General features: G+C 42.1%; 5 protein-coding genes and 1 long non-coding RNA gene across 31 annotated transcripts; 4 read left to right on the top strand and 2 right to left on the bottom strand.

Moving 5' to 3' along the window:
* Positions 1-253: 253 nt before the first annotated feature.
* Positions 254-7,767, bottom strand: LOC103317748 (5-demethoxyubiquinone hydroxylase, mitochondrial). 8 transcript variants are annotated; one of them, XM_008216613.4, is made up of 3 exons: positions 6,087-6,597; positions 4,542-4,722; positions 254-4,479 (listed from the first exon to the last, which is right to left on the bottom strand). In XM_008216613.4, the coding sequence occupies exons 2-3, from the start codon at positions 4,699-4,701 to the stop codon at positions 4,049-4,051; spliced, it is 591 nt and encodes a 196-aa protein (XP_008214835.1). In that variant the 5' UTR covers positions 4,702-4,722; positions 6,087-6,597; the 3' UTR covers positions 254-4,048. The 8 variants fall into 8 exon arrangements, with proteins under 8 accessions (XP_008214835.1, XP_032455195.1, XP_031786709.1 ...); XM_032599304.1 differs by lacking the exon at positions 6,087-6,597 and adding an exon at positions 7,295-7,767 and having other exon boundaries at positions 3,800-4,479; XM_031930849.2 differs by lacking the exon at positions 6,087-6,597 and adding an exon at positions 6,810-7,093 and having other exon boundaries at positions 3,800-4,479.
* Positions 1,061-5,344, top strand: LOC100123012 (protein shifted). Of its 2 annotated transcripts, none has more exons than XM_008216617.4 (6): positions 1,061-1,911; positions 2,040-2,282; positions 2,366-2,560; positions 3,621-3,773; positions 4,753-4,848; positions 4,918-5,344. In XM_008216617.4, the coding sequence occupies exons 1-6, from the start codon at positions 1,746-1,748 to the stop codon at positions 5,142-5,144; spliced, it is 1,080 nt and encodes a 359-aa protein (XP_008214839.1). In that variant the 5' UTR covers positions 1,061-1,745; the 3' UTR covers positions 5,145-5,344. The 2 variants fall into 2 exon arrangements, with proteins under 2 accessions (XP_008214839.1, XP_001606619.1); XM_001606569.6 differs by having other exon boundaries at positions 1,500-1,911; positions 2,366-2,509.
* LOC100123022 (DNA-binding protein P3A2) lies at positions 6,672-17,800 on the top strand. Of its 13 annotated transcripts, none has more exons than XM_016989918.3 (8): positions 6,672-7,054; positions 9,965-10,384; positions 11,457-11,581; positions 11,675-12,100; positions 12,305-12,487; positions 13,101-13,235; positions 13,358-13,502; positions 15,425-17,800. In XM_016989918.3, the coding sequence occupies exons 2-8, from the start codon at positions 10,231-10,233 to the stop codon at positions 15,766-15,768; spliced, it is 1,512 nt and encodes a 503-aa protein (XP_016845407.1). In that variant the 5' UTR covers positions 6,672-7,054; positions 9,965-10,230; the 3' UTR covers positions 15,769-17,800. The 13 variants fall into 13 exon arrangements, with proteins under 13 accessions (XP_016845407.1, XP_032455189.1, XP_032455186.1 ...); XM_032599298.1 differs by having other exon boundaries at positions 6,696-7,054; positions 12,302-12,619; XM_032599295.1 differs by having other exon boundaries at positions 6,731-7,054; positions 11,675-12,109; positions 12,302-12,619.
* Positions 17,487-21,625, bottom strand: Cox5a (cytochrome c oxidase subunit Va). 2 transcript variants are annotated; one of them, XM_031930227.2, is made up of 5 exons: positions 21,441-21,625; positions 19,341-19,567; positions 18,711-19,215; positions 18,033-18,292; positions 17,487-17,762 (listed from the first exon to the last, which is right to left on the bottom strand). In XM_031930227.2, the coding sequence occupies exons 3-4, from the start codon at positions 18,910-18,912 to the stop codon at positions 18,039-18,041; spliced, it is 456 nt and encodes a 151-aa protein (XP_031786087.1). In that variant the 5' UTR covers positions 18,913-19,215; positions 19,341-19,567; positions 21,441-21,625; the 3' UTR covers positions 17,487-17,762; positions 18,033-18,038. The 2 variants fall into 2 exon arrangements, with proteins under 2 accessions (XP_031786087.1, NP_001165812.1); NM_001172341.1 differs by lacking the exons at positions 17,487-17,762; positions 19,341-19,567; positions 21,441-21,625 and having other exon boundaries at positions 17,879-18,292; positions 18,711-19,007.
* On the top strand, positions 18,808-20,494 carry LOC116417468. The gene is made up of 3 exons (XR_004227724.2): positions 18,808-19,071; positions 19,952-20,108; positions 20,192-20,494. It is a non-coding gene; the product is annotated as an uncharacterized LOC116417468 (long non-coding RNA).
* LOC100680438 (E3 ubiquitin-protein ligase Iruka) lies at positions 20,661-26,153 on the top strand. 5 transcript variants are annotated; one of them, XM_031930846.2, is made up of 8 exons: positions 20,661-21,097; positions 21,699-21,818; positions 21,899-22,014; positions 22,232-22,351; positions 22,540-22,700; positions 22,784-22,899; positions 22,972-23,069; positions 23,147-26,153. In XM_031930846.2, the coding sequence occupies exons 1-8, from the start codon at positions 21,011-21,013 to the stop codon at positions 23,229-23,231; spliced, it is 903 nt and encodes a 300-aa protein (XP_031786706.1). In that variant the 5' UTR covers positions 20,661-21,010; the 3' UTR covers positions 23,232-26,153. The 5 variants fall into 5 exon arrangements, with proteins under 5 accessions (XP_031786706.1, XP_031786705.1, XP_031786704.1 ...); XM_031930845.2 differs by having other exon boundaries at positions 22,528-22,700; XM_031930844.2 differs by having other exon boundaries at positions 21,899-22,029.
* Positions 26,154-26,173: the final 20 nt, after the last annotated feature.

Raw genomic sequence — 26,173 nt, 5'->3', positions numbered from 1 at the left:
AGGAGAAGTCCCGCGAACGCGCATAATTAGGATGGTCCTACACCCCGCAGCTTCTCTCTCAGGTCAGTAAACACACTATATGCATGTATATGCGAGTCGCTGACAGGAGCGAATGATATACGACTGAGAGCTCATCCCTCTAGAGAGAATCACTCCTGACGACTAACGATTCTATCTCTCTGGGCCTCTATGTGACCTGACGGTTCTATCTCTTTCGTTGCTCTTGTTGTCCATACGCTTTATGTGCAGCAGGTCGAAAATTGATTTCTTTCCTTTTTTTTTTTTTTTTGTTGGCTCTTTTCTCAAGGGGATAGACATAGAGATGTTTTCTTCGAGTCATCGCGGGGTATGGCTGTATGGAGATACGGAGCGGATAGTAGCCCCTACCGGATTTACGATCGTGCGGAGCCGAAAACGAATGTTTTATGGGATGTTTTGATGGCCTCGCGCGAGTGTAAATATTTTGTTACACAAGAGCCGCGATTCTCCGCGAGAGAGACGTTATTTCAAAAATCGTTATTTCAAAAGTGTTAACGCTCGACTGCATCCCGCCAACGATCTTACAGGGAACAAATTAGCCGTCTACTCGATTTACAAAGTGTATAAGTACACACGAGCGTATAATTCGCGATGATTTATAAAGTGTGATTAACGATAATTACAAAAATCTATATTTATAGATCTCTCGAGCTTTTCGCCGCAGATTTCGCATATTATTCCGATCCAGAACAAAAAAAAAAAAAAAAAAAATAAAGAAACGACTCTCACAGCTGAGAGGGAATGTGATTTATCAAGTCGGCGCGACGGCGATTCCGCAAGTGTACGTGTGCGCGTCTGTATACACACGATTTTATAACAAGTGTCGAGAGCTACAGCGATATGAAAGCCACAGAGCAAAAAGGGCATATGTACAGCTCGAAGATGCCTCTCGCGAAACGCGACTGTAATAGTTTCGCATTACCTTTTTTTACACGTATCTTTAACGCGCTCTCCTACCTCATTCGGCTTCTCTCGCCTCGACTTTTTTTTTTCTCCCATTAAAGCGTCTCACTCTCCGCACACATATGCGCCGATCTCTCGGCTCTTCCCATCTTCTCTCTCGCGCAGTTGTCCGTCTGTCCGATCAGTTAAATTTACATCTCTCTCTCTCTCTCTCTCTCGTTTGCCACTTGTTCTCGATATATGCGCGTATATACTGCACACATATGTGTATATCCTTCTCCGCTGTCTTCCGTCTCCGCTTATTTTTTTCGAACACTTCGTATCGGTATGCGCTCCAAAATCTGCAACAGTATAGAGGAGAAATTTTTAAAAAATATAAAGACACTACAATCGCATACGCTATCCTTACAGCCGAGAACATCGGCTATCCACACACACACACACACACGTGCACACAGGCGGCATTATATGCGCGAAGGAGTATATAGCAGGAGAGCTCGCATAAGAGCAAAGAGAAAAGAGGGGTAGCTCTCTACTCTCTCGCGCGAGCTGACCGCATATACGGAGCCTTTCCTCATTCAGTCAAGTCAGTCAGTCTCAGCGAGCCGAGTCTGCTGCACACGCGCTCCTGTGCTCCACTAAAAAATATCGGCGACGATCGGTATACAATATTTTCTCTTCACCTCTCGCTTCCGAAGATCGGTATTACAACAAGCGCAGCGCGTGTGAGTGCGAAAACGAGTGTATAATAGTCTCTCTCTCTCTCTCTCTCTGTCTCTCGGGTACAATACTGGAAATATAATATGCAGCGGCGGGCTGGGCCGACCCTGGCCTCGGCGGCGCTCGTTCTGATCGTTTTGCTCAGCGATTACAATTGCGAGGCCAGACACCGGCGGACCGGCAACGGACACAAGCCCGACGGAGACATGACACTCTGGATCGATCGACAGCAGATCAAGATGTTCAGTGGTGAGTTTTTTTTTTTTTATGTCATCGTACGTTCTCAGGACGTATGCGCGCGTTTTATCGCTGGCGAACGATAGCGATCTCTCAGGCGAAGTGTTTCCGGTGATATTGATGTATGGCGATCGGTGCAGGTGTCGAAATGGAAATCTACGCGATAGACGAGGGTCGAGTGGTGCCGTACCTGCTGGACCCGGAGTTCGAGAGCAAGCTGCCTATAATCCCTAACGAGGTGTCCTACGTCAACTTCACCTGGAAGTCTGGCGTGAAGAAATACAACTACGACTTCTATCTGCTCAAGTCGTTCGACGAGTCGATACTGAAGACGCCCTCGATCACGATTAACAAGAAGGGTCGGGTGCCCAGACGGCAGAAGGGTAGGTTTAGAATAAGTTTTTCTTTAATTATCACCTCTAAACACGAGAATAATGTAAGAAAAATTTAACCTGCTTTTTTGCAGAATTCAGCGTGCTGCTGCCGTGCTCGGGCAACAATTCGGGAGTCGCGCAATTCAGCATTGGTCTGATGATCGAGACGCGCAAGAACAAGCCGCTGAACGGGACACCCCTGCGGCTCAGCCTGAGAAAAGAATGCGCCGTGCGCGGTGAGTGCGTCAGTCGCGCCCACGATCACCACTTCTCCACTCACACATACAGTTCTGTATCACCAGTATAAATCATCGTCACTAATTTGTGCTGCATGCTTCGATCTCTATGCTATGATAGAAACGAAGAGTTTTTTTTTTTGTTTATACTTGGAAAATCGCGATTCGATGATGAAATTGATATACAGGCCAATCCTGGTAGAAGAGTCGATCGGAATGATCTCGCTTTTTTATAAGAATTCATTTTCGAGTCGTAAAGCGATATTTTTAAAATTTCCGATTTACGCCTCAGCCGGTCAACTTTCTACCAGGTGAAACGCAGTGAAATACAGCAGTTTACGAGTCACATCTCGAGCCGCGATAAAGGAGAATTTGCGAAAGGAGAAACGTCCGGCCTTCCGCCGCATACAGAGGCGCTTTTGATTGAGTTTTGCGGTGTACATATGCAAGCGAGAGAGAGAAATATAATTGACCGAAATGAGAATTAATCGAGCTAATTATACCGGACGAAACAGTGCCGCGTTGAATTTTGCGACTGACTGTGCGAGGACAAGTTCACGAAGAGTACGATGCACTTTTTAGGTGCTCGGATTTCTGATGGATAAAATTATTGCTTGTGCAAAAAACTATAGATACGTTTTCTTTCCGAGAAGCACTTGGAGATTAAAGCGGTGCGTTGTGTGCGCGGCTTATCTGCCAGCGGCCGGAAATTATGAACACCGCGTGATTTCCTACTTCGCAGATCGAATACAAGATTTGCATTTGGGCGTGTGCATTATGCACAGTACATATTGCTCAAGTTCAATCGAGATGCATCGATGTGTGCGCGCAGATAGTATAATATACAGATTTGATTTGATATAAAAATAGCAGTTTCGAGTGTACATCAAATTGAAGATGTAGATTTGATGTTTGTTTTCTGTTAGAGATACAATTCTGTGATTGCAGAACGAAATGCCAAAAGTATTCGTTTCATCTCGTCAGAGATGACTTTGTTTTCGTTTCCAAGTATTTTTATTACAATTCGGAAGACGTTCGTTTTCTGCTACTTATGGCACTTTGCTCTGCATTTTCCGCGAAAGAGAGCGTTAATTTCGTCATTCCATTGCAGAGCCGAATCCAGGCCCGTGTCCGGACGGCTACATGGGACCACCGCATTGCAAAAAAGCCCTGTGCTATCCCAACTGCATGAACGGCGGCAACTGCACGGCGCCTGGAGTCTGCTCGTGTCCTCCAGGATTTCAAGGACCCTACTGCGAAGGAGGTACGTAAAAATATTCTGCACCGATGTATGCAAAACATTTTCTTTTATTTACACAAGTAGAGTATCATAAAAACATCCTTTGGCTATACACATGTAGTTTGTTGCTTATAGAATAGAAAAACGTAGATAAAAGTTCGCTTTTGCAAAGAGAAATTAGGACAATGTGAGTCGATGCTTTGCATAATACTGAAATGTTTTAGACATCGCCGACGAATTTCTCTCCGCAGTAGCAATATTCTTCCGGTATAATGAATCGACCCCGTAGAGCTCACTACCTATACGACTTTAGATATTGCAATCGCTGTCTTGCATCCGACTTTGATAACGTTGGTGAGAGCTTCGTAGAAAGGAGCCTGCTCCGCTCCGTGATCTAATCCCACGTCGTGATGCTCCTGTTCTTCATCTCGAAACTTTTTGATGGTGTCGAGTATCTCCTTGTCGTTCTCGTCGCTGATTTCCATAAGCGATCTCAATTGATCGTTGTAGTGTTCTACAATGACATCTTCCACAGCTACAGTGCAAGCCATCGCGGCTTTTTGTCCCATGAGCGCTGTACTGGCGCCTAATAAAAATCCTGCCACATTCCAGATGGGTAGCAAAGCTGTGGGTCTGACTCCGTGCTTCTTTATCAGTTCTTCAAACTTTTGCCTATGAACCTTCTCCTGGTCCCACATGTGTTGGATTGTTGGACCAACCGATGTATTCCCTAAAATGTTGATGAATTTATGTTAAAGAACAGTCTTGATTTCTCTGTTGATCATAACTTACCTAGTACAGCCATTTGACCAGCGTATATCCTATCAGCTCCAAATTCTCCAGCATGATCTACCCTTATCACAGATTCTAGCAAGCGCCCTTTCTTAGTCCTCAGTGGGGCTGCTGAATTTGTAGAAATAAAACGAATCGTCCCAGCTCCTGCGCGCAACATTTTGTAAAGCTTCAATTGACTCTGAAATCAAATAGTAATTCATTATTCTAGGTATCTGTACAGAAAAATGCTTGAACGGTGGAAAGTGTGTCCAGAAGGACACATGCGAATGCCCTAAGGGTTTCTTTGGACTGAGATGTGAATTTTGTAAGTATTGAAATGCATTTGATACTAGTCAATGTATTGAAAAGACACTAATCATTATAACTGTAACAGCCAAGTGTGTCATCCCATGCTTGAACGGAGGAAAATGTAAAGGCAATAATATTTGTCGTTGCCCAACCGGCTTCAAAGGTAATCATTGTGAAATTGGCAGAAGATCGCCGCAGCGCTCGGCTTGTACAAAGCCTTGCAGAAATGGTACATGCCAGCCAGACAACACATGTCATTGCGAACCAGGATGGTTTGGAAAATTGTGCAATAAAAATAAACCATGGGCTTGAAAGGCTCGGTCTTGCCATGTTGCGGTATTACTCACTGACATAATCTCTATGTAAACATGACCTGCATCTAAAGCGGTGACAGTCAAAACGTTGTATTCAGTATTATTTACATTGAAAGTCCAAAAATTGAATGGTGATTGTTATTTTTTGACATTTGGCGATGAAAAAAAAAAAAATTGAAAGACTCTGGGCTCAGCTTGAACAGTGCGAAACATGAAATTATATTATTAGTACTGCAACAGGGACAGAAGAAAACGCGTGGTCAATACTGTGGAACGTACCCCACCAGAGATGTGATATGTAAAGCTGCTTTACACCATTTTTATATTTTTAATTGTATTATTAATAATATACTTTAATTTCTTGTTAGATGTATGGTAATGATTGTTTGGAAACAATACAACTATTTTTCTTTTATTACCTATAGTGATGTTTATTTCATTTATACAATTTTATATATTTCTAAAATGAAAATTCTTGTTTATAAATGAAAGTAATAAATGTGAGAAAACGATCGAAACGATTTTAATAAAAAATAAAGACGATATAAAAAAATCTTCTTGGATAAATTATTATCGCGATTGCAAGTGTATTTATCTGCACGTATACACAGATATATCACAAGCAGTCTCGCTGTCTATTGCCCGTAATTGCGTTATACCCGACCACAATGAAACGATTCACAAATCAAATTCATAATTCACTACAATACGCTGTTTCTTTTTGCAGTACTTTATAGTACATCGAAATGGTAATCCAATATTTAAATTTAGATCTGGCTCCAAAAGGAAATAATCGGTACTCGACAAGGTTAGGTAACGGCGCTCGGTGATGACGCACGAAATGAACACAGAGTAATCGTAAGAACGAGTTGGTAAAAGGTTGACACCGCGAACGTTCACCAGGATGCAGAGAGAAAATGGTTTAGTTTGGAACACTCACTTAGCCTCAAAACACCGAATCTACGGTGTAGGAACCATATACGCGCACCTTCAGCGACTATTTACCTCTGGTAAGGTTAGGTACGCCAAAACAAAACTCTACGTTCCCCTCCCACTTTTTCATTCGATAACGAAGTATATGGAAATGGACGGAAGGATCCAGACGAGCGTAAAATCAATAATCATCATGACACTCGCAACAACGCGAGGGAAAGAAAGGACGATCGAAGTTTTTCGTTCGAACTACTGAGTAGTTGCTACGAAAAATTCGCCGTAACTACAAACATAAGAATTTTCACCAAAAACTCAATTCGAACTCGGAACGCGACAAGCTCAACTCGGGTCACGCGCGTTATCGATCACGTGACGAGCATTACGAGCCAATGAACGCTCGCGTCTCGGCAGTCCGTCTAACCAATGAGCGAGATCGTCCGCACTGTGCCGCCGCCGCGTGTGTTGCGACGGGGCCCCTCTCTTTCTCCGTCATAGCGAGCTATCTCTCTCTCTCTCTCTCACACACACAGTATACACACACACCAATAGAACTGGCCTGGCCGTGTCCGTGGTATATCCGCAGAGAGCACAATAGTAGCCTAAAAACTACTGTGCAGGCCGCCGCCGCCGCCGCCGCCGCGACAGCAGCGTAGTCTCTCGGACAGTTCTCGGGCATCGAGAGTTAGAGCGAGAAAGAGAGAGAGAGAGAGAGCATCATCGTCATTATTACATAGGTAGTGTCGCTCTCGCGGTGTGTGTATGTGTCCCAACTATACAGAGCGAGAGTCCGCCCTACATGGCGCTGCTGATCAATCCAAGAAGTAGCAACAACAGCGGCAGTACTGGCATCGTGTTCCAGGAGAAGAGCCGAAGATAACGAGCGCGGAGGAACGAGAGAGAGAGAGAGAGAGAGAGCGCAGTAGCAGTAGCAGCAGCAGCAGCAGCAGCACCGAGAGCAGAGCAGCACACACGGTGGTGAGTAGAGAGCCGCGAGTTCGGCGTGCGTGTCGCGACTGACTATAGAACAGCAGCAGCAGCAGAGCGCGTGTGCTCGCCGCGCATCCGCGTTTCGTCGGCGGACCAAGTGCGCGCGCGCTCTGGGTCGACTCGACAGATACGCGCACCGGGGGCTGAGAGTTAGCGGTGCTGTACGGCTCTCTCTCTCTCTCTCTCACTCACTCACTCACTCGCGCAACTCGCTCTCGCTATCCTCACCTGGCATCGTCTGCTGGGCCTACTCGCCACAGCGCAGGCTTCAAGATGGCCGTGAGCGCAAACCGCGCGATATCCTCTCGGGCCCCGACACTCCTCTATCGCTTCGGCTTCGGTCTCCAAGCTGGATTTTCAACAGACCGAGTGTCGGGACGGCTCTTTTAAGCTATCCAGAAAGCCGACCTGGATACCCTACGCTGGCAGGAGGGCCGGTGCGCGGTGGGGCCCTTTCAAAAGGCGCGCATTCAAGATGGCTGCGCGCGAGCAGCCCAGAGCTGAGCTCGACCGCGCATATACACAGCAGGCGACGGCGGCGGCACAACAAATAACGCGTGTGCGCGAGAGAGAGAATGAGAGCTACTATCGCACGCGTATATATTCTGCTGGACGGGGCAGTTACGGAGGATGCGCTGAAAGAGCATGTGCACGCCGACGAGGCTGCCGCGTGTTCTCTCTCCGCCTGATGATTACGAAACGGCCGCCGGGTGTATTTTTTGCGCGCGTTCTAGCTTCCTTCCTTCGATGCGACGCTGCTGGGAAAAGCGCGTTGTTGGCCTGCCTCGCGATCGATCGCCTCGGCCGAGTCGCTCCGTCTCTCTTTAGCTCGCGCTCTCTCGCTCTCTGTGTATATACGTATATATATATATAACGCAGGGACTCGTCTGCGGGTATACGATATGGAGAAGCGTTTAGGCGATAAAAAAAAACGCGCCGATCTACGCTAGAGACGGATATAATGGGAATAGGCGAAATAGCTCGAGTGTCTATAGTCGTGTGACAGCCGCCAATCGATAAATTCGAAAGAGGAGAGAGCACGTCTCTCTCTCTCTCTCTCTCTCTACGGTGAAATAATATAAAGCGCGAATGCTAGGCCGAGTATACGCGCGGGAGAGGGAGCGCGTACTTGCAGCCCCTCGTCGGGTGGCGTACGATCGATACCGGGCTCTAGCTGTTTCGGCCCTCATCCGTGTACGTGCAGTGTCATATACCCGCACTTCCACACAGCGAGTAGTGGAGAGAGAGAGAGAGCGAAAGCGTCGCTCGAGGGCGCGTGTTGTGTACTCAGTCGCTTGTGGACGCTGGAGTTGCTGATAGTCAAATGGCTCTCGACGACCTCGTCCCCGGGAAGCCTCCAGTGGAGGAGGAGCTGCTGCCGGAGCGATCTTCACTCGTCTCGCGGTGATGTACGCGTCGAAAAGGTTAGGATCTAACCTCGGAGCGTCGCCGATCTACAGTGTGTGTGTGTGTCAACGTACTCCCGGCGTCGAAGGGAAAAAGAAGAGTAGTGCGCGAGTGTGTACGGCGTGCACGAGGTGCGCAAAGCCGGAGCGCGCGGGTGTCGTCGTCAGTCAAATTTTCGCGGTGTTGTTGTGTGTGGCAGCGCGCGACGGCGCCGCGCACCCGCGGAAAATTGCGCGGCCGGGCATCGCGCCGATTGGGGCGTGGTGTACAACACGCGCGCACTTATCTCATGCTTTCTCTCTCTCTCTCTCTCTCTGTTGCTCTTGCGCGCATATAACACCGTTGTGACGAGAGCGAAAGTGTGCACCGCGTGCGCCTCCGCGAGAGATGTGCACGCTAATACTTACCCCCTACTACTCTCTCTCTCTTTCTCGCGCGCGCTTCGCGATGTTGTCGCATGTGCGCGCGCGAGCGTTGACACCTGCTGCGATCATGTCTGCGCTCGTTTTAAATGGAACTCGATGTTGTTTTGGCCTATGTTCTTCCTCGAAGTCCGCTGCTTTATCGATTCGCGTTATCATGCACCTACGACTTTCGCGACGTCGAATTTCCAGGAGAAACACACTTGCGTATGCTAGTGTGTGTGTGTGTGTACGAAAAGCAAACTGCATGGGGGGGGGGGGGGGGTTGAAGCGCGTTGGGTCACCCTTTGCTTATCTTGAGGGGATATCGAGGGTCGCACTCTCTCTCTCTCTCTACAAAGGGGGCACCGCAGTCAGCGATTTCCTTTGCCTTATCCTACTCTCTCTATCTGTCTCGCTGTACTCCCCCCCTTTTTTTCAGTTTTAGCATGCGTCGCTCGATTAATTTGATTAAAAAATTTTTCCAAAAACCTTTACACGCCAGTTGGCAACTGATACGAGGGGGGAGCGCCGAGTGAATTACACATCTGCGAGGGGGGGCAAGCTTTTCCGCAGTGTGTGTGTGTATCGAACGCTGGATCCGGGACAGCTGAGAGAGAAAGCAGCGTATAATGAAAAGCTAGCGCAGGGGGGAGGGGGAGAGAGGGGAAAAAGCCCGATGATATGGGGTCCCGTGACTCAACGCGCGGTTTAAAAACGCCGGCTCTAGTCGCGCGCGCGCTGCGGAAAATCAATATTTCGCTCCAATAACGCAATATGCACACGCCGGTTTTTCTGTACGTTGTAGGATAGAATGTTCGCGTTCGATATTTCGATTCGAGAATGCCTCGCATGAGAAAATACTTAGGATCGTCGGCGAAACTGTTTTTCGAGAAAACGTTATGTCGGCTTGATAGCGGTTTATCTCACGTCCGTTGGTAATTAAGCCTGACCTAAAAACAGCTGCATGGGAATTCCTTTAATGTTTACGCACTCGTCGCGCGCAACGCATGCACGTCTATACGATATAGGATTGTTTAAATAAAATTTTTAAAAATTCTAACAAGCCTGTCTCTCTCTCTCTCCGCAGCACGAGGTGATGTAAAGGAGCCATCCCCCGAGTACGAGACCGCCCCTCAACGAGGCCGTGAAGCGAAGAGCGCGTGGTCGCACATATAAGGGAGGAAGGATTCTGGACTCAGCGTGACAAACCCACCGGCCAAGCTGTCTACCACGGACATAGAGGCCGGCGGTGAAATCGTCCTCCCCGTTAAAGAGGAGGAGGAGGCTCATCCCGGCGGAACCGAACTGGAGGCAGCGACTACGGCGATAACAATATCGCCGTACGAGGACACGATGACTTCGCTGACCAACGCAGAGTCCGACAGGACGGATCGGATGACCGATGACGAGGACGACGAGCCTTCGAGCGGCTCCGAGACTTACGAGGAGGGCGACTTGCTCGCGTCCGCTATGGACGATGACGTGACGGCCCAGCTCGCCGCTGCAGGTTGGCAAATCAAACACGCTAATGGTGATTTCCATTTTTTTGCTTTTTCGAAACGCCACATGCCCTCACACCAGCGCCAACCTTGTAATTCTTCATTCTTTTTTTTTTTTTTTTTTTTTTTGACGATGATTATGATAATATTGTTGTATACATCATTGCGACGAGGAGAGAGTCTATGTTGTGTGACGGTGTTTTAATAATCGCTCGCTCTCGCACTCCGCCGTGTGTATTCCGATTCGATCGTCTTGGTCTGGTAACGAGACCGAGCGAGCCACACCGAAAGTAGGTCGCAGCTTGCAATATCTATGCATCTCTCTCACGCGCTATGTACATATGCGTCTCTCTCTCTTTAATAATGATGGTGCGGGCGCATAGTCGAAAGCTCTCTTCGATGGCGAATTTGGAAATCGCTAAAAGACTGGTTTTTCATATCTCTATTATATACTCTTGATTGTTGCACATGCGATCCCATCTCACACCCGTCCCATTCCCCCACGATTCCGTCCCGATATTTATTTCACTTTTTATCATTTTGGTTGCAATTTGTTTTGTTGTCTGCAATGTTGTCGTGTGCGTAATTTATTCTTTGATTTTTATGTCAGATTCGCTCTGAAAGGAGTATCACTTTTGTTTTTTTGCGTGTCTCTTGCAACTGCTAACTTCTTTTATTCTGGACTGCTTCGGCAAGTGTACATTTTTTGAACGATATCTTCCAGAATATCAAGAAAGAAACGCTGCAAGAATTGTATCTCTGTATATCCAGCAACATTTCCACGCACTAACGATGATCTTGTACTAAAAAAAAATTTTGCTTATCTGCACGTGTATCTCCACTTTAAATATTTTGTTTCCATTATTAACGCTTTCTGTAAGTTTACTCTATGTTTTATTTATTGTATGTCAAATTGTGTGTATCGTCGTAATACTAAGGGAAACCTGCAAAAGACAAATCGTTCCAGTTCCATCGTATGCATTCGTATTACAACGATACATATAATTGTAAATGTGTAGTTGAGTTTTGCATGCCTTATCTCCGGAACGGATTTTTTCTTCAACAATATATTATGTATAGGACCTGTCGGCGTTGCAGCAGCCGCGGCTATCGTCTCGGCGAAGAAACGGAAACGACCGCACAGTTTTGAAACTAATCCTAGTATTCGAAAACGACAGCAGAATAGGCTATTACGAAAATTGAGGGTAAGATTTGCTTTATCCTTTTCTTCAATCGTATTCTACTCATATCATTTGTCTCTTTTTCAAATTCATTCAAACCTCTCCGTTTACCCGTAGCAAACCATTGATGAGTTCGCGACCCGAGTCGGCCAACAGGCGGTTGTGTTGGTGGCGACGCCCGGCAAACCGAACAGCAGCTACAAGGTATTCGGCGCGAAACCGCTCGAGGATGTAGTGAAGAATCTCAAAGCCGCGATAATGGAGGAGTTGGAGAACGCACTGGCGCAGCAGGCACCGCCACCCGTCCAAGACGACCCGTCGCTCTACGAGCTGCCACCTCTCATAATCGACGGAATACCCACGCCGGTAGAAAAGATGACCCAAGCCCAGCTTCGCGCCTTCATACCTCTCATGCTCAAGTACTCGACGGGCCGAGGCAAACCCGGCTGGGGCCGCGAGAGCACGAGGCCGCCGTGGTGGCCGAAGGAACTACCCTGGGCCAACGTACGTATGGACGCCCGATCCGAGGATGAGAAACAGAAGGTACGTAAGGTATTGTTTTGCACTGTGTCGGTTTTTTCCTTTATTCCGTTTTCGAGGTCTTTACATGATGGGGCTGTCAGAGGCTCCTTTTTTCTACTGAACATACCCGAAAGGGATTCATGTAATTGCCTAGCGAAGAAACTCGTGAGAAGAATTACCATGCTAACTAATCTCTTTTCTGTTGAACCTTTTCAAATTAAGCAGATCTCCTGGACCCACGCCCTGCGGCAAATCGTCATCAACTGTTACAAGTTCCACGGTAGGGAAGACTTACTGCCGGCCTTTAGCGAAGAGGACGACAAGTCGCAAATACTGATACAGCAGCCCTCGGCGCACTCCTCGACGCAGCAGTCATCGGCTAGCCAGGGCAGCCAATCCCAACAGACGGTGGGGGTCGTTCGCATCAGCAGCACTGGTTCATCTAAGGGAAACTCATCGCCAACGCAAATCATTGCCGCGTCACCCACGGCTCTCACTGCCACCCAAGTGACAGTGGATGGGTCTGAACGAGGCACATGGGCAAGTCGATCGATAGAGCTCGTTGTGTCGTTACTTCCTCGATACTTTTCGTTCTTGATGATCCTTTATTTCTAGGATTACACAGTTTTTTAGTTTATTATTTCTTTCATGTTTAGATGTGATTATTAGAATATATTATGCTCTTATGTGCAGAAATTACTCGACTTGACCATGTTTGTTCATCATGATCATTGCATCATTATTTTTTTATGTTTCTATTCGATGGCTGGACGTTATTTATTTATTAATTTTCTTCTTTCAGGCGTATGGTGTTTTGTTTCCCTTATTTGAGTTTTGTTATTATTTTTTCAATTATAAATTTATGCGTATTTATTATTTCATCTTTTTATGGTTAATTTTGTTTGTCATGCATTGCATTGATTCATTATACTTAGCGTGCATACATAATGCATTCACGTAAAGTACTCTACTCCGACTCGTTTCCAATTTTAATCCTTCAATTTTTGTTCCATGGATATAGATGACGCAATATCCGACGGTTCTGCAAACGATAACAAATCCCGATGGAACAGTTTCCCTAATTCAGGTAGATCCAAGCAATCCGATTATCACGTTACCTGACGGTACAACCGCTCAAGTGCAAGGAGTTGCTACTGTAAGTTTAACCTCACATACACGTTCAAAACCAACCTTTTACTTAGCGATTCTAACAATTCTTTGTCTAATACAGCAGAAATACCCATTATTAATAAATTGCTCTTTGCGCTCTAATTTCAGATTCACACGAGTCAGGGAGAAGTGCAAACCCTCGCTGAAGTCAGCGGTACGGACGGTACCAGCGTCGCGGTGGATCTGAACAGTGTTACCGAGGCTACGCTGGGCCAAGACGGTCAAATTATTCTCACCGGCGAGGATGGACATGGTAAAACTGTTTTCTATAGGCTCTGCACCGTCGCCGGTCAAGAACTTCTCGAGCAGTGAAATGCGCTTATACATTAGATCCTGTGGACACTTGTTTATTTTGCATGTTGTATGCGCCACTAGTTTCAAAGTGACAGTACCCACTTATTGTTCCGTAATTTTTATTATTCTACCAAGTAGAGTTTTAATTAGTCCAAGACCTTTTTTTTATATTTTCGGAGCGTGTAAATAATGACGTGAAAAAATCAATTTGGGTTTAGTTAAAACGGATTACAAATTCACACATTTCACGGTTTTACAACAACATAATTTAAGAATCCATGGAAACTCGCTGACCCACTTTGAGATGTGAATAACCACTCACTTAGCTGCATAAAAAAAAAACATGTGGCTTTTCACTGTCATCACTTCAAAATAATCGTTCTTTCATGTAAATGTTGTGAAATTTCACTGCTGAGTACTGAGCATTTATTTATATGTATATTGTATGTACTGTACAGACCGTGACGTAGTCACAATACTGTTTAATTAATAATGTACTGATGTAATCAACGTTACGTTACACGATTAAAAGCGAGTCGTTTACAAATGAGAGGCGTTGGTCGATAGAATTGTACGTGCTATTTCATTTTGTTTCATATACGATCATAGTCTAAAAGCCTAAAATATCAGTCAGATCATGGATTCTTAAAACATATATCTCAGAACAGACACATGGAGATTTCAAAACGAAACAACTATTAACAAAAACAATTTCTTGTTTTATGTTTATTACTACCACTATGATTATCGCTTAGTTATAATTAAGTTCACACTGAAATAAATTTTGTGTAAATAGTGATTTTTTGTTGGTTTTATTATTATTTATCGACTTTATTTTTGCGGTTTCAATTTACGTATTTTTATATATCATTTATAGTATTGATTCAAGGATATTAGTTAAGTTTGACTACATATACATCTATCTGTGCATTATGCTTTATTTTATTTTTTATTCAAATTGGTAATATCGAGGTGTGCAAGCGAAATTTCGTAAATCTTATGCTGATAGATAATCTATTAATCAGTGTCAAGAATATAGTAAGTATATACGTTTTTCATACTGGCACCCTCGTAGTGCACCTGTGATTGTATCACTCGAGTTGCCACTAGAGTAGTTAGTCTCAATGTTTTGTTTTACAATCGTAACTATCTGCGGAGATGGTTTAACGATTTAAATGTTCAACGTTAATTTTGCATGGACACTATATTGTATATACTTGTTTTACACTTTAGCCGCTATAGGTGTACACTTTCTCAACATACAATGACACTATCATTCGTCGTTTATAAAATTTTAATACGATTTTGCATTTACTGATGTAGTTTTTAAAGTGTTCTCCTGGTGAAAATGTTTTGCGCAAAGAGGATTCATAAACTTTTGAAAAATCAAGCACGAGCGTACGTTTTGTCACATCGTTTTAAAGTGCTACACGTGTTTTGCATCGACAACACCGATATAATTTCTTTTCCTTTTCGGCACTAATTATTGTCACACGTCAATACTTCGAACCAAAAATTATATTAAACGATCGCACTTCGAAAGACTGTTGAGAGATGTCATGTAAAGGAAATTCAAAAAATTGTATCGATATTCGTCGTCCTTGTAAAAGCGTTTTAAAGCGATCAATAACTCTTGAACCAAAGATATTCTCACCAGGGAGTAATGAATGCAAGTTCAATTTCGTTTAATCGATGTACCGTAAATTAGCATAGCGTTCTCTAGTTAGTTTGCTGCGTATATATTGAATGTACATGTAAAAGCGCGAAGAAGCGCTGCTCGCTGTAGAATCGAAAATCGCAACCAAAATATAAAAGCCGAGTAAATTGTGGCAAAAAGGCCTAGGACACACAGAGGACCACCGGTGTTTTCGATTGTTGCAGGCTACCCGGTGTCCGTATCGGGCGTGATAACCGTGCCGGTCCCGGCCAGTATGTACCAGACGATGGTGGCGAATATCCAGAACGACGGTACGATGCAGGTGATGACACCGATGGTGCAAGTGCCGAAAGTCGAGCCGGGCAACGGAGAGGCAAGCATCGAGGCGGTGACGATCCAAGGCCATCCGACGATGACGATGATCAACGCCGCAGGCGAGCACCAAGTGCTACAGGTCATATCGCTCAAAGACGCGAACGCCCTCACCAAGGCCATGCAGGTCGAAGTCGTCAAGGACGAGGACAGCCAGCAGGCTACGCAGCAGCAGGCTGAGTCCAGCCCCGAGTAATGGAGATCTTTGAGTCCCCAGCTGGAGGGCTCGTTTATTGATCATATTGTATAATGTATATGAGGAACTGTGTTGGTGCGCGCAACAAAGAGATGGACTTGTTCGGCGCTCGTCATTCCACAAATTGTTATTTGCAATGTGCATTTGCGGTGAGACTCGTGAGATGATATAAATTAGGTGAAGGAAGAGAGAGAGAGAGAGAGAGAGAGAGAGAGAGAAAGAGAGAGAAATGTTGAGAGCTGCGGTTATATATCTATCTACACAGATAATTTTTCACCGAGTATAATGTATAACGGTTTTAAGAGAAACTTTTAGATAAGCCGAGCAATTGAAAAGCTTCAAAAGCATTTTGAGAAAATTCACTATGATTTCCAAAGAATTTTAAGAGTACTTATTGTAATGTAATCAATCACGGTCGCTATAGCAATTTATTTCTTAGCAATAGGTGTACGAATATTCGTTTCGTAAATTATCTAGGCAAAAATATTATTAATGTTTGGAAAAAGGGACAACTTTTTGGTGGTTTGGTAAATTAAAAAGAATTACTTTCATTGAAAACTCGTCTTGGAATATTTGATAACATTTGATGTACTTAAGGTGTGAGCATTACAGAATCGATTTGCACTTTCAAAAGATAACGTTGGTGACTAAAAATGTACATATAGATACGTTAAAAAAATATCTTTATCTTGCAACGCAAACGTTTCTTCTATTATCAACTTTACGAGGGCCGCGGTAATAGCACGGGACTGATCAGTTTTTAAAATGAATTGTCATTTTTTTTTTAATTTAAGTTCCAATAAATGCTAAGATTAATTATGAATAATATCGATAAGTAAATAATTTAAGTAATGTAAGATTATCTAGTCAAATGAATAATTAGAAAGTGGATAGATCTGATTTTGATATCTCAATGGACTGTTTGTATTTTATGGTCAAACCTAGGTTGATATTGTTAAACGCCGGTTTGACAAAATGAGAGAAATCAAACAGAGTTATGATTGGTCCAATATAGTATAATTTTTAATGTAGAATTTGATTTTTTTCTAATCTGAAAGTACATAAGAGGTGATGGTATTATAAAGAAGAATGTAGCTTTTAGTTCAAAAACTACTCTTCCATGAATCAGAAATATTATGAATCGATGTAGTTGCGATGAAAAGAAATTTGAAATTTGAATCCAAAATGGTATATTACTTACTAGTGACTTGTCGTATGATGAGTAATAATTTTGTTGAATAATTTTCAGCTGTTAATGATAGTCAATAGAGAATAATAATAGTTGATAGACCAACAGATTTACAATTCATGTTGTAGCACTGTTAGGGAAAGTCTTTGAATTTTCTGAGAGGTACAAATAGAAACTAAGATTTGAAAATTTGCGGATTCAAAATTTAAATGCACATCATCTGTTTAGCGCGAATCGTAGTCTGCTAGGTTTTGTAAAATATCTCTCTGAAATTATTCAGATACTTTTGAAATTAATGATTTTGACATTTATATGAGTGCATGCGGAAGTTAAATGTCTAATCATTGTTTTGATACACTGTACCTATATTTCAAGTGAATATAATTGGATTTGTTTTTTGTGATTTTAATATTGAGGTGTAATATTACCTTTATTAAATTTTTCCCAAAAACGCGACGACGTGGATTGTGCAATTCTTAGTAATACGATCATGTAATCAAAGAACATTCTAATGAGTACCATAATTCGAGAAATTTTCAAAAAAGATTTTTATTGCATTGTGTTTACAGATAGTTGAATTGACACAAATTGACACTTATTGTAAATGAAACATCTGCAAGTTGTAAAAGTATGTTTGAGCTCGCGCTAGAGATATGTGTATAATACTTCTATCGCTGTGTACTATGTAATGTAATTTGTAAATATGTCGTCTATGTGTCGCCTTTAAGCTTTGGTTATTTTTGGTGTAAAGAAAGAAAAATGGAAGCTTGTTCCAGTTGTTTCTTGATGAAAGCGACGAAAGGAACTGACAAAAAGAAAAATAATTAAAATGATTAAAAAATATAGTACGCACATATCATATTTTTCTAATACTCTTATCCTAACCTCCGCTAACAGTAAATAGAAATAATGACAGCGTTATAAAGTAAACGAATTTTTTATTCAATTGTTATCAATACCACTGTATAACAGATTTAAATAATGTACATATCAATAGTGCAGTAGTTTTGTTGTATATAACTAAATTCAATGTAAGGCTCGTTTCTATGAATTTAGACTAGTTTCCGAAACTGACCTTTACTTAATGAATGTTTTCTGGGTCTTCCAACCATAATTCTGGTTTATCATAACCGAGCTCTTCTGGTGTGCTGATACCCAGTTCATCCAGAGTAGGTCTGATCTCCTGGAGAATGTAAGGATAGATCTTGTCAACTTCGGAGCCACACTTGTCTTTCACGGATTCCAAGAATCTGGTAGTGAGCGAGTAGTCGTTTAACCTCCTGCATGCACGGAGAGCAGCGCAGATGATTTTTGGCTCAGGAACAAGATCCATACCTGAAACACGAATGATCGTTGTAGAGACAATTTTCCATCGCACACTCATCCTCATCCTTAACACAATGTTTTGACTCAAGATTTCTGAAACACCTACACTTTCGCCCAGCCTATATCTATATTATGTTTATCGTTTTACGCCATTTTTAAATTACATAAAACACGCGTTAGTTAAAAATAATCGCCCGACGAAAGCCGCGTTATCAAGCCCGCATATCGCAGAAGAATCTCCATAGCCACGAGCTTCCGCAAACCCCTTCAAAAGCCCGACAATAAATCAAACCCTAAATATCTGGTCTTCCCTGAAAAGTGTCACAACGAAAACACAGCGGCCCGAAAATCGGAGCGCAGCGGACAGTTACGTTCACCCCCCCCCCCCGAACAGCTGGGAAAGCAAAACGATAATCCTCCAACTCACCAGCAAGGTCGTTCATGGCCTTGCGGATTTCCCAGTGATCGATGTCGGGTCGGTTGAAGAACTTCTCGTACCTCGCGTCGAACTCCTCGTCGGTTTCGGTGTTGCCATGGCTGGCACGAGCCTGGACACCGGCGATCGTCGCCCTTGGTACGATGGCCTGACGAAGGCTCGAACTCGCGTGTCCCGCGACGATGCGCAACATCTTCTAGGCGATGGTCCGACTTGACTCCTGGTGAAAAGACGGAAACAGGAGAAAGATCTTCGACTCGTCTCTAGTGCTTATTGCGTAAAAGGCAGGAAGAGCACGACTGCTGACGGTGGCGCTGTCTGACTGTTCCGTCTGTATATATGCTTTTTTAAGGTTCGTGCGCATGAGTTCTACTTATTATCGCCTGTTTGCGATAGCGGCCTAACTTTGTGAATGTGTATGCTTAAGGTGTAGCTTGTACAATTCGTTATACCAAAAAACAGAGCAATTTCGGACGTACTGGGCATTTGTCGCTGCCTAAAATTTACGTGTAATTACTGTCGTAAGCAAACCTAAGTAAAAATCTCACTTGAGATCCTGCCTTACGGATTGCTAAGATTTATTAAATAGCTATAATTCAGTTAGTTATCATTAAAAGTTACCTTCTAGGTAGTCAAAACCTTCCAAATATGTTCTTATATCCTTGCATATAAGAGCTCAAAAGATGAGTTCAAAACGGAGTGTGACTTGTGGAGATATATATATATATATAACCCGAATGGAAATTGGGTACGGCACGCCGTACTTGAAATCCGGTCCTGATCAGGGAAAACTTCAGGCTCCTGATCAAGCTTGCCATGATGCACTAACCCGGCCCGGATTTGCTTACCTAGATTTAGAAAACATGTAAACTGTAGCAGACTCCTACGATACAATTTATAGGTTTAATGTAATATTAAGGGTACAGTAGAGGACACCTGAAGTAACGTAAATCTTATGAGCATATAAAAGTAGTCCTAACCTATATGTGATTACAATAGCTTTGGTTTTGTTAGGAAATATATTTTGTGTGTTAATTCCGAAATAATTTGTTGTACGTGAAAAAATGATTGAACGAAACAAGTTGAGAGTTCGCAATTATCGAATGAAGCAAAAGTTGAAAAAAGACATGCTTGAAAAAGAAGCTTCAGATAATGCAATAGTGCCAAAGAAGATTTTGCATGTAGAGAGTAGTAAAAAAATTTGAAATTTAATCTATTTTTATTCATTTCAGAAAACTTATTTTGGCTGCAATATAAATACTCAAGAGAAAAAGGTAGCTGCCAAAGTTATAACTCCTATTTTCAAAACTTTCTTTTCTAAAGATCTTGTTATCTTGTCTAAAGACAAGTACATTTTTAAAGATTTTAAGTTTTACGACTGCTTGTTTGGTAAGAAAGGAAATAAAAAAATTATTTTTGACTCATGTATTTATATAAAAATATTCTTCATAAATAAGTATAATATTTTTCAGATGCAATGCAGAATAATGCATATAGTAAGAAGGGACAAACAGTGACAAATGTTGATTTACTGGGACTGATTGGAACTGTTATAAACAATGCTGCTGATTGGAATCGAGGTCGTGACAGCAGAAAAAGAACTCGGGATCAAGATAGTGATGGCAATGACGTTTAAAATATTAATAATTAAAATTTGACTATTTTTTGTATATTTCAGTTACATATACGTTTTAATGTAATTTATGTTCTATAAATTGCTCATGACGTACTTAATAAATCAATTAACAAATAAATAGTTTAACGTTTGTACAACATTATTTGGCATTTATTATATTAGAGTAAGATGATAATAAGAAAATGATTTAGTATACTTCAGGATTTTATCCGGCCCGGATCCGGTACTGTAGTAGTCCATACAAGTAAACTTCAGGTAGGGTAAACTATGCATGATAAAGCCCGTAACATTGTCTGATTTGTCAATTTTTTTCTCGGTCCGGATTTGCGCATCATTACACCCGTGCTACGGCCCATACCCGATTCCTAGCTTGGCCCGGATCAGTACCCTAACTCTCCTGATCCGGCCCTGATCTTACCCGTAGGATTGATTCTAGTCGGGTAAGCATGTCCCGCGCGATAGTCGCGCCGCGCCGCGGGACTCGCGACTTCGCGAGATATCCGCAGTGTAATAATATAAGTAGTGTGCGCAGTGTATAGCTATAGGTGCGAGAGAGAGAGAGAGAGAGAGAGAGAGAGAGGGAGAGTAGTGCGAGAGAGTTTTGCGTGGTGTGCGGCGCCGAGAGAGTGGCGATCGAGAAGAAGACGTGAAAAACATGGCCGAAGCCATTGTAGACGGGACTTCGTCGATCAGTCGATTTTTCTGTCACCGATGCAGCGTCGAGATCGAGCATTTGCTACCGGTAAGTACGTCCCTCGACCCACCCTGACCGAACGTTCTCTCCGCGCGTCTGATTCCTGCTGCTGCTACTACTGCTCGGCTAGAGCTCTCTCTCTCTCTCTCTCTCTCTCGCTCGCACACTTTTCTCGCGCAGTTGTCTTCTCTCCGCACTAGGCTGCGACAACGGTGTACAGGTCGTCCTCAGGAGCTCCAGTAGAGGCTGGAACGACGTCCGGGAATCGCGAGCTTTTTCGACCTATAGACGAGCTTATTTTCGTCAGATCGCGTGTATGTTGAGTAAGCTGCTGCGCGGCTGAGAGAGAGAGAGGGAGCGAGTATATAGCCCCCTCATCGTATATACATACGTCGCCAGACTGTCTTGCTTTCGAGAAAACGTGTGTTGACAGCAGCTCGTGTCCTTGGGGCTAACGCTTCCTCGGGTGCACGACGGGAGTGCGCGTTTTCCAGATAGTTCTATTCGAAGAACGGAGAGCGCGACGATGGCCATGTATAGTTTGTTGTTGTGCCGAGCGCTGAGAGAGAGAGAGATGACTCGTCGCGCTGATAACGGCGCAGCACACTGATCCAGCGTGATAAGTCATTGCTGTGTCTATCTGTCGCAGGACTACACGTGCCCAAGATGTTCCACCGGATTCATCGAGAAGCTGGAGAGAGGCAGTGCAGAGAGCGGCTCTGGGATGGATATAGATAACCAAGACCTCAACGAAATAGAAGTTGACGACGTAGGTTTTCTCATGCCTGACTTATTAGTGCGAGTGTCAGGGCTTTTCATTGGAATCAATGTGCTTCTTTTTGTCAACAGTTACCAAGCCATTTTCAGCTACCCCTAGCTTTTCTTCAAGAACCAACGGCTCTTTCGAGATATCGTAGGAATAGGAGAAATTCCTCCAGTGTGCAATCGACTCCACGAAATACTAGGTCTCATAGAACTCGGTAAAACTGAAACTTGCATCACTTTCATTTTCTGGAAGCTCCTTTCTAACTGGATCTTCAATGGTATCCATATCCTGACCAGTACTTTCTCATGCACGTTTCTCTGAATTGCAAGCAGGCCACTGAAAATGAAACTGTCAAGTATCTTGCGCAGCTCAAACTCTTGATTGACATTTGAACTAACTCATCTCAAATTTCACAGCTCCAGGAATCAACAGCAGCAACAACAGAGCTTATCACCTCAAATAGATAGTCTACTGCAAGATCTCTTCGCCAATCTTTCTGGTATTGGATTTGGTTTTCAACCAGGACAGGGACCAGTGTATGTATATGTCTCGTCGATTATTTCAACATTTAAAGCAAAATATAAAGGAAATTAATTTTTATATTTACGCTTTACGAGGAAGACGATGGATTGACTCAAGTCACTGTCGGTCTGGCTTCTATGTGTTAATAGGCATTACTAATAAAATACTGTGCCCTATGTAATTAACGTAGATTCGATATTAGACTGTTTTTGGGAAATCCTGGAGATTATGTTTGGGGCCAACATGGATTGGATTCCATTGTTACACAGTTGTTGAATCAAATGGATGAAACCGGACCGCCACCACTACCTAAAAAGAAAATAGAAGAAATACCTACTACCACAGTATCACAGACACAGATTGGTTGGTTGAAAAGCAATAATTTTTAATTATAATAATTGATTTTCGAGCTTTTTAATCATAAACTCATGCGCTTATTATTACAGATTGTAAATTACAGTGTTCGGTATGTTGGGAAGACTTTGTGCTTGAAGAGTCTGTCAGACAACTACCTTGTCAGCATGTTTACCACGCACCTTGTATTGTTCCATGGCTAGAGCTTGTGAGTAAAACAGACTTTTTAATAACCTTATAGATTTTACCTAGAACGTTATATCACTAATTCATTTTGCAGCATGGAACTTGTCCAATATGTAGGCAAAGTCTAGGAGAGCAATCGACATTTGACGCGAATCAAGATACAGTTGGACCAAGTTTAGCTGCACTGTTCAGGTAGTTATCAGATTCTGTTATATGTGTATCGCAGTACTAACTTGTATTCGATATAATATAAATATTTTCTTTTACAGAGCTGCAAACGAGTCTAGCAGTAGTAGAACCTCTTCAGCATCATTGGGAAGTAGTTCAAGAAATGATTCACCGAACGAACTTTGAAATTAATTTGCGAATTTCATACTAATTGGCTACCTTCATGTGGTGTAATGCAAACCAATTTATCACTTATCACTGAGAGAAAAGAATCCTTAACACAAAGAAGAATTCTTAACTGTTAAGAAAATTGGATTAAAATATGGAGAAATCCAAGCGTCTTAACAGTTAGGTTTTCAGATTTTTGAATTTTCGTAACTTTCTTTCCATCGACGTAAAATCACTAGCACTTTATAATTACTTGTTTTCACTTCTTATTATCATTTAGTATCGCTCTGAGACTATTCGATGTTGAAAGATTCTTTGCTTTTGCAAAATATATTCGAATGATAGGACGATAGGTATCATACGAATATAACCTTACACATAACCCCGCTTTTCTGTGTGCATGAAACTATCACAAAAGTATTTATGCATACAGAATCTTCGACTTCATCGAACAAGCCCTACGATATTTTAAATGTTGTGCATCAATATGCTTTCTTCCAGGTACGTAAAAAAGCATATCACGCGTGAAATAGTATAAACGCATGTACGGGGCTCCGATTGCAGCCGACACGTTTCGACGCCTCGCATAGTCGCGTGCCGACGAGTCGCGCTGTTGCTGCACTAGGACGATAAGTTTTTACCGACAGTGCGCCACAATCGCTCAAAAATTTCTAAATCCTTAATAGTTAAGAATTCTTCTCTTACTATGAGTATACTGAGAGAAAAGAATCCTTGTCGCAAAGGATTCGCAACTTAACCACAGCTTATTTTTCATGTATTTGTTGCAAACGAAAGTTTCTTCATAGTAAGAGAAGAATTCTTAACTATTAAGGATTTAGAAATTTTTGAGCGATTGTGGCGCACTGTCGGTAAAAACTTATCGTCCGAGTGCAGCAACAGCGCGACTCGTCGGCACGCGACTACGCGAGGCGTCGAAATGTGTCGGCTGCAATCGGAGACCCGTATGCTTTTTTTACGTACCTGGAAGAAAGCATATTAATGCACAACATTTAAAGTACCGTAGGGCTTGTTCGATGAAGTCGAAGATTCTGTATGCATAAATACTTTTGTGATTCTTTCATGCACACAGAAAAGCGGGGTTATGTGTAAGGTTATATTCGTATGATACCTATCGTGCTATCATTCGAATATATTTTGCAAAAGCAAAGAATCTTTCAACATCGAATAGTCTCAGAGCGATACTAAATGATAATAAGAAGTGAAAACAAGTAATTATAAAGTGCTAGTGATTTTACGTCGATGGAAAGAAAGTTACGAAAATTCAAAAATCTGAAAACCTAACTGTTAAGACGCTTGGATTTCTCCATATTTTAATCCAATTTTCTTAACAGTTAAGAATTCTTCTTTGTGTCAAGGATTCTTTTCTCTCTATATTTTGAATTTTTATTTTTATTTGTTTTCTTTTGGACTTGTATCTACTGGTCATGCTTGCTTAAAATCACTAATTCACGTGAGAACTTGGGTAGTTTAATTAGATTTTTGGCAAAAGACAATCGGAATTGCTCATAAGATTTGCTTTCATTATTTACTATTCAGTACATACGTTTCGGATTTTTTTTCGAGAGCAGTTTATATACTTATTTGCGTAAAGAATTGTTGGTTATCTATAGCTGATGATTCTGAATTGTAGATTCTTTGTACATTTTTTATACAGTAGTATATCATTTCAATTTGCATATAATTCATTGTCTACAACATTTTTACAGAAATAAGTGTAAAAATTATTTGACAAAGAAATGTTACACACAACCAACATTAACAAATTCAATTTCATTTGAATTTAAAACGTAGATGCATAAAAGTAAAATTTTTAAGTAACGTACACCAACATTTTGTTAACTTCGCTGCTTTGCCAACAGCATGTTTTAAAAAGTTCTCTTAAGGACACAATTAAACAACCTCTATTATTTAGTAACAGACGTTTATATTTAAATAGTAGTGACTTTGAGAAAAGGAAACAAATTTGCTTAGCTAAATTAATTCACAAAGCTCTTATGACTGATAATAATTGAATAAAGATAAAGAAAAGACAAAGTGTGAAAAAAGGTGCGATTTGTGTATATTCTATGCGTTAAGAACTAATGTTAATAATTTTTGCGAAAAAGTGAAAACAAAAAACCTGTACATATTTTTATTCTATTCTAATTCACAACTTGAATAAAAAGTTAAGAAAATAGTGGCAGAAATTTCGGTTTACTGATGGCAAAGCAGAATAGATTTGCTAGTGAACTTTTCTGTAAAAGTTATTATGGTTCGAGTGTAATTATATACAACCTCGATGCTTGTTTGTATAGAGTATAAAGTTAATACCATTGTTAATCGAGATCCTAAACATCAGGCGAAGTGACGTGCTACAATGGCTTCGGTTTGACGCTGTGTGAACAAAATGAAATGTAAACAAATTCAATGCGAAAGAATGGAGGGATTGCATTGTACAGTGGATTGAACTTGCAATGCTTCAATTATTGAATAAGATTTTAAAGTGTATTTCGTCTTGTAGAAGTACATTACTTACTCATCAATTAAAAACGGAAGTACATACTTTGAACAGAAGTTTCATGACTAACGAATGAAAAGGGGAAATAAAATCAGTTGCAAGAGTATGAGGCTGGAGTATTAACTGTTCCTCAAATCTTGTACCTTTTATATTAGTTTTGCCATTTGTAAAAGCTTTTGTACGAAAATCTCGAGGGAAGAGAATACAAATCTTGCACAAAATCTTTTGGTGAGGCTGATGTAGCGTTTCTTTTTCGTTTATCTATATTAAATCTGTTTTGTTTTTCAACTGACCACAAATTGTTTTTCATTATCAGCCTCTTAAACTTTTTAAAATGTGATGCTACACCTGCTTTATAGTCTATAAATGTGTAAAAATTAGTACATACAATAAAATAAATCCTATATTTATTCCGAAACAAACAGACTGTGAATATTCTTTT

The sequence above is a fragment of the Nasonia vitripennis genome, chromosome 4 (assembly GCF_009193385.2).
Source record: "Nasonia vitripennis strain AsymCx chromosome 4, Nvit_psr_1.1, whole genome shotgun sequence".
Lineage (NCBI taxonomy): Eukaryota > Metazoa > Arthropoda > Insecta > Hymenoptera > Pteromalidae > Nasonia > Nasonia vitripennis.
Note: the sequence above shows the minus strand (reverse complement) of the source record. Positions and strands in the feature narration are given on the sequence as shown.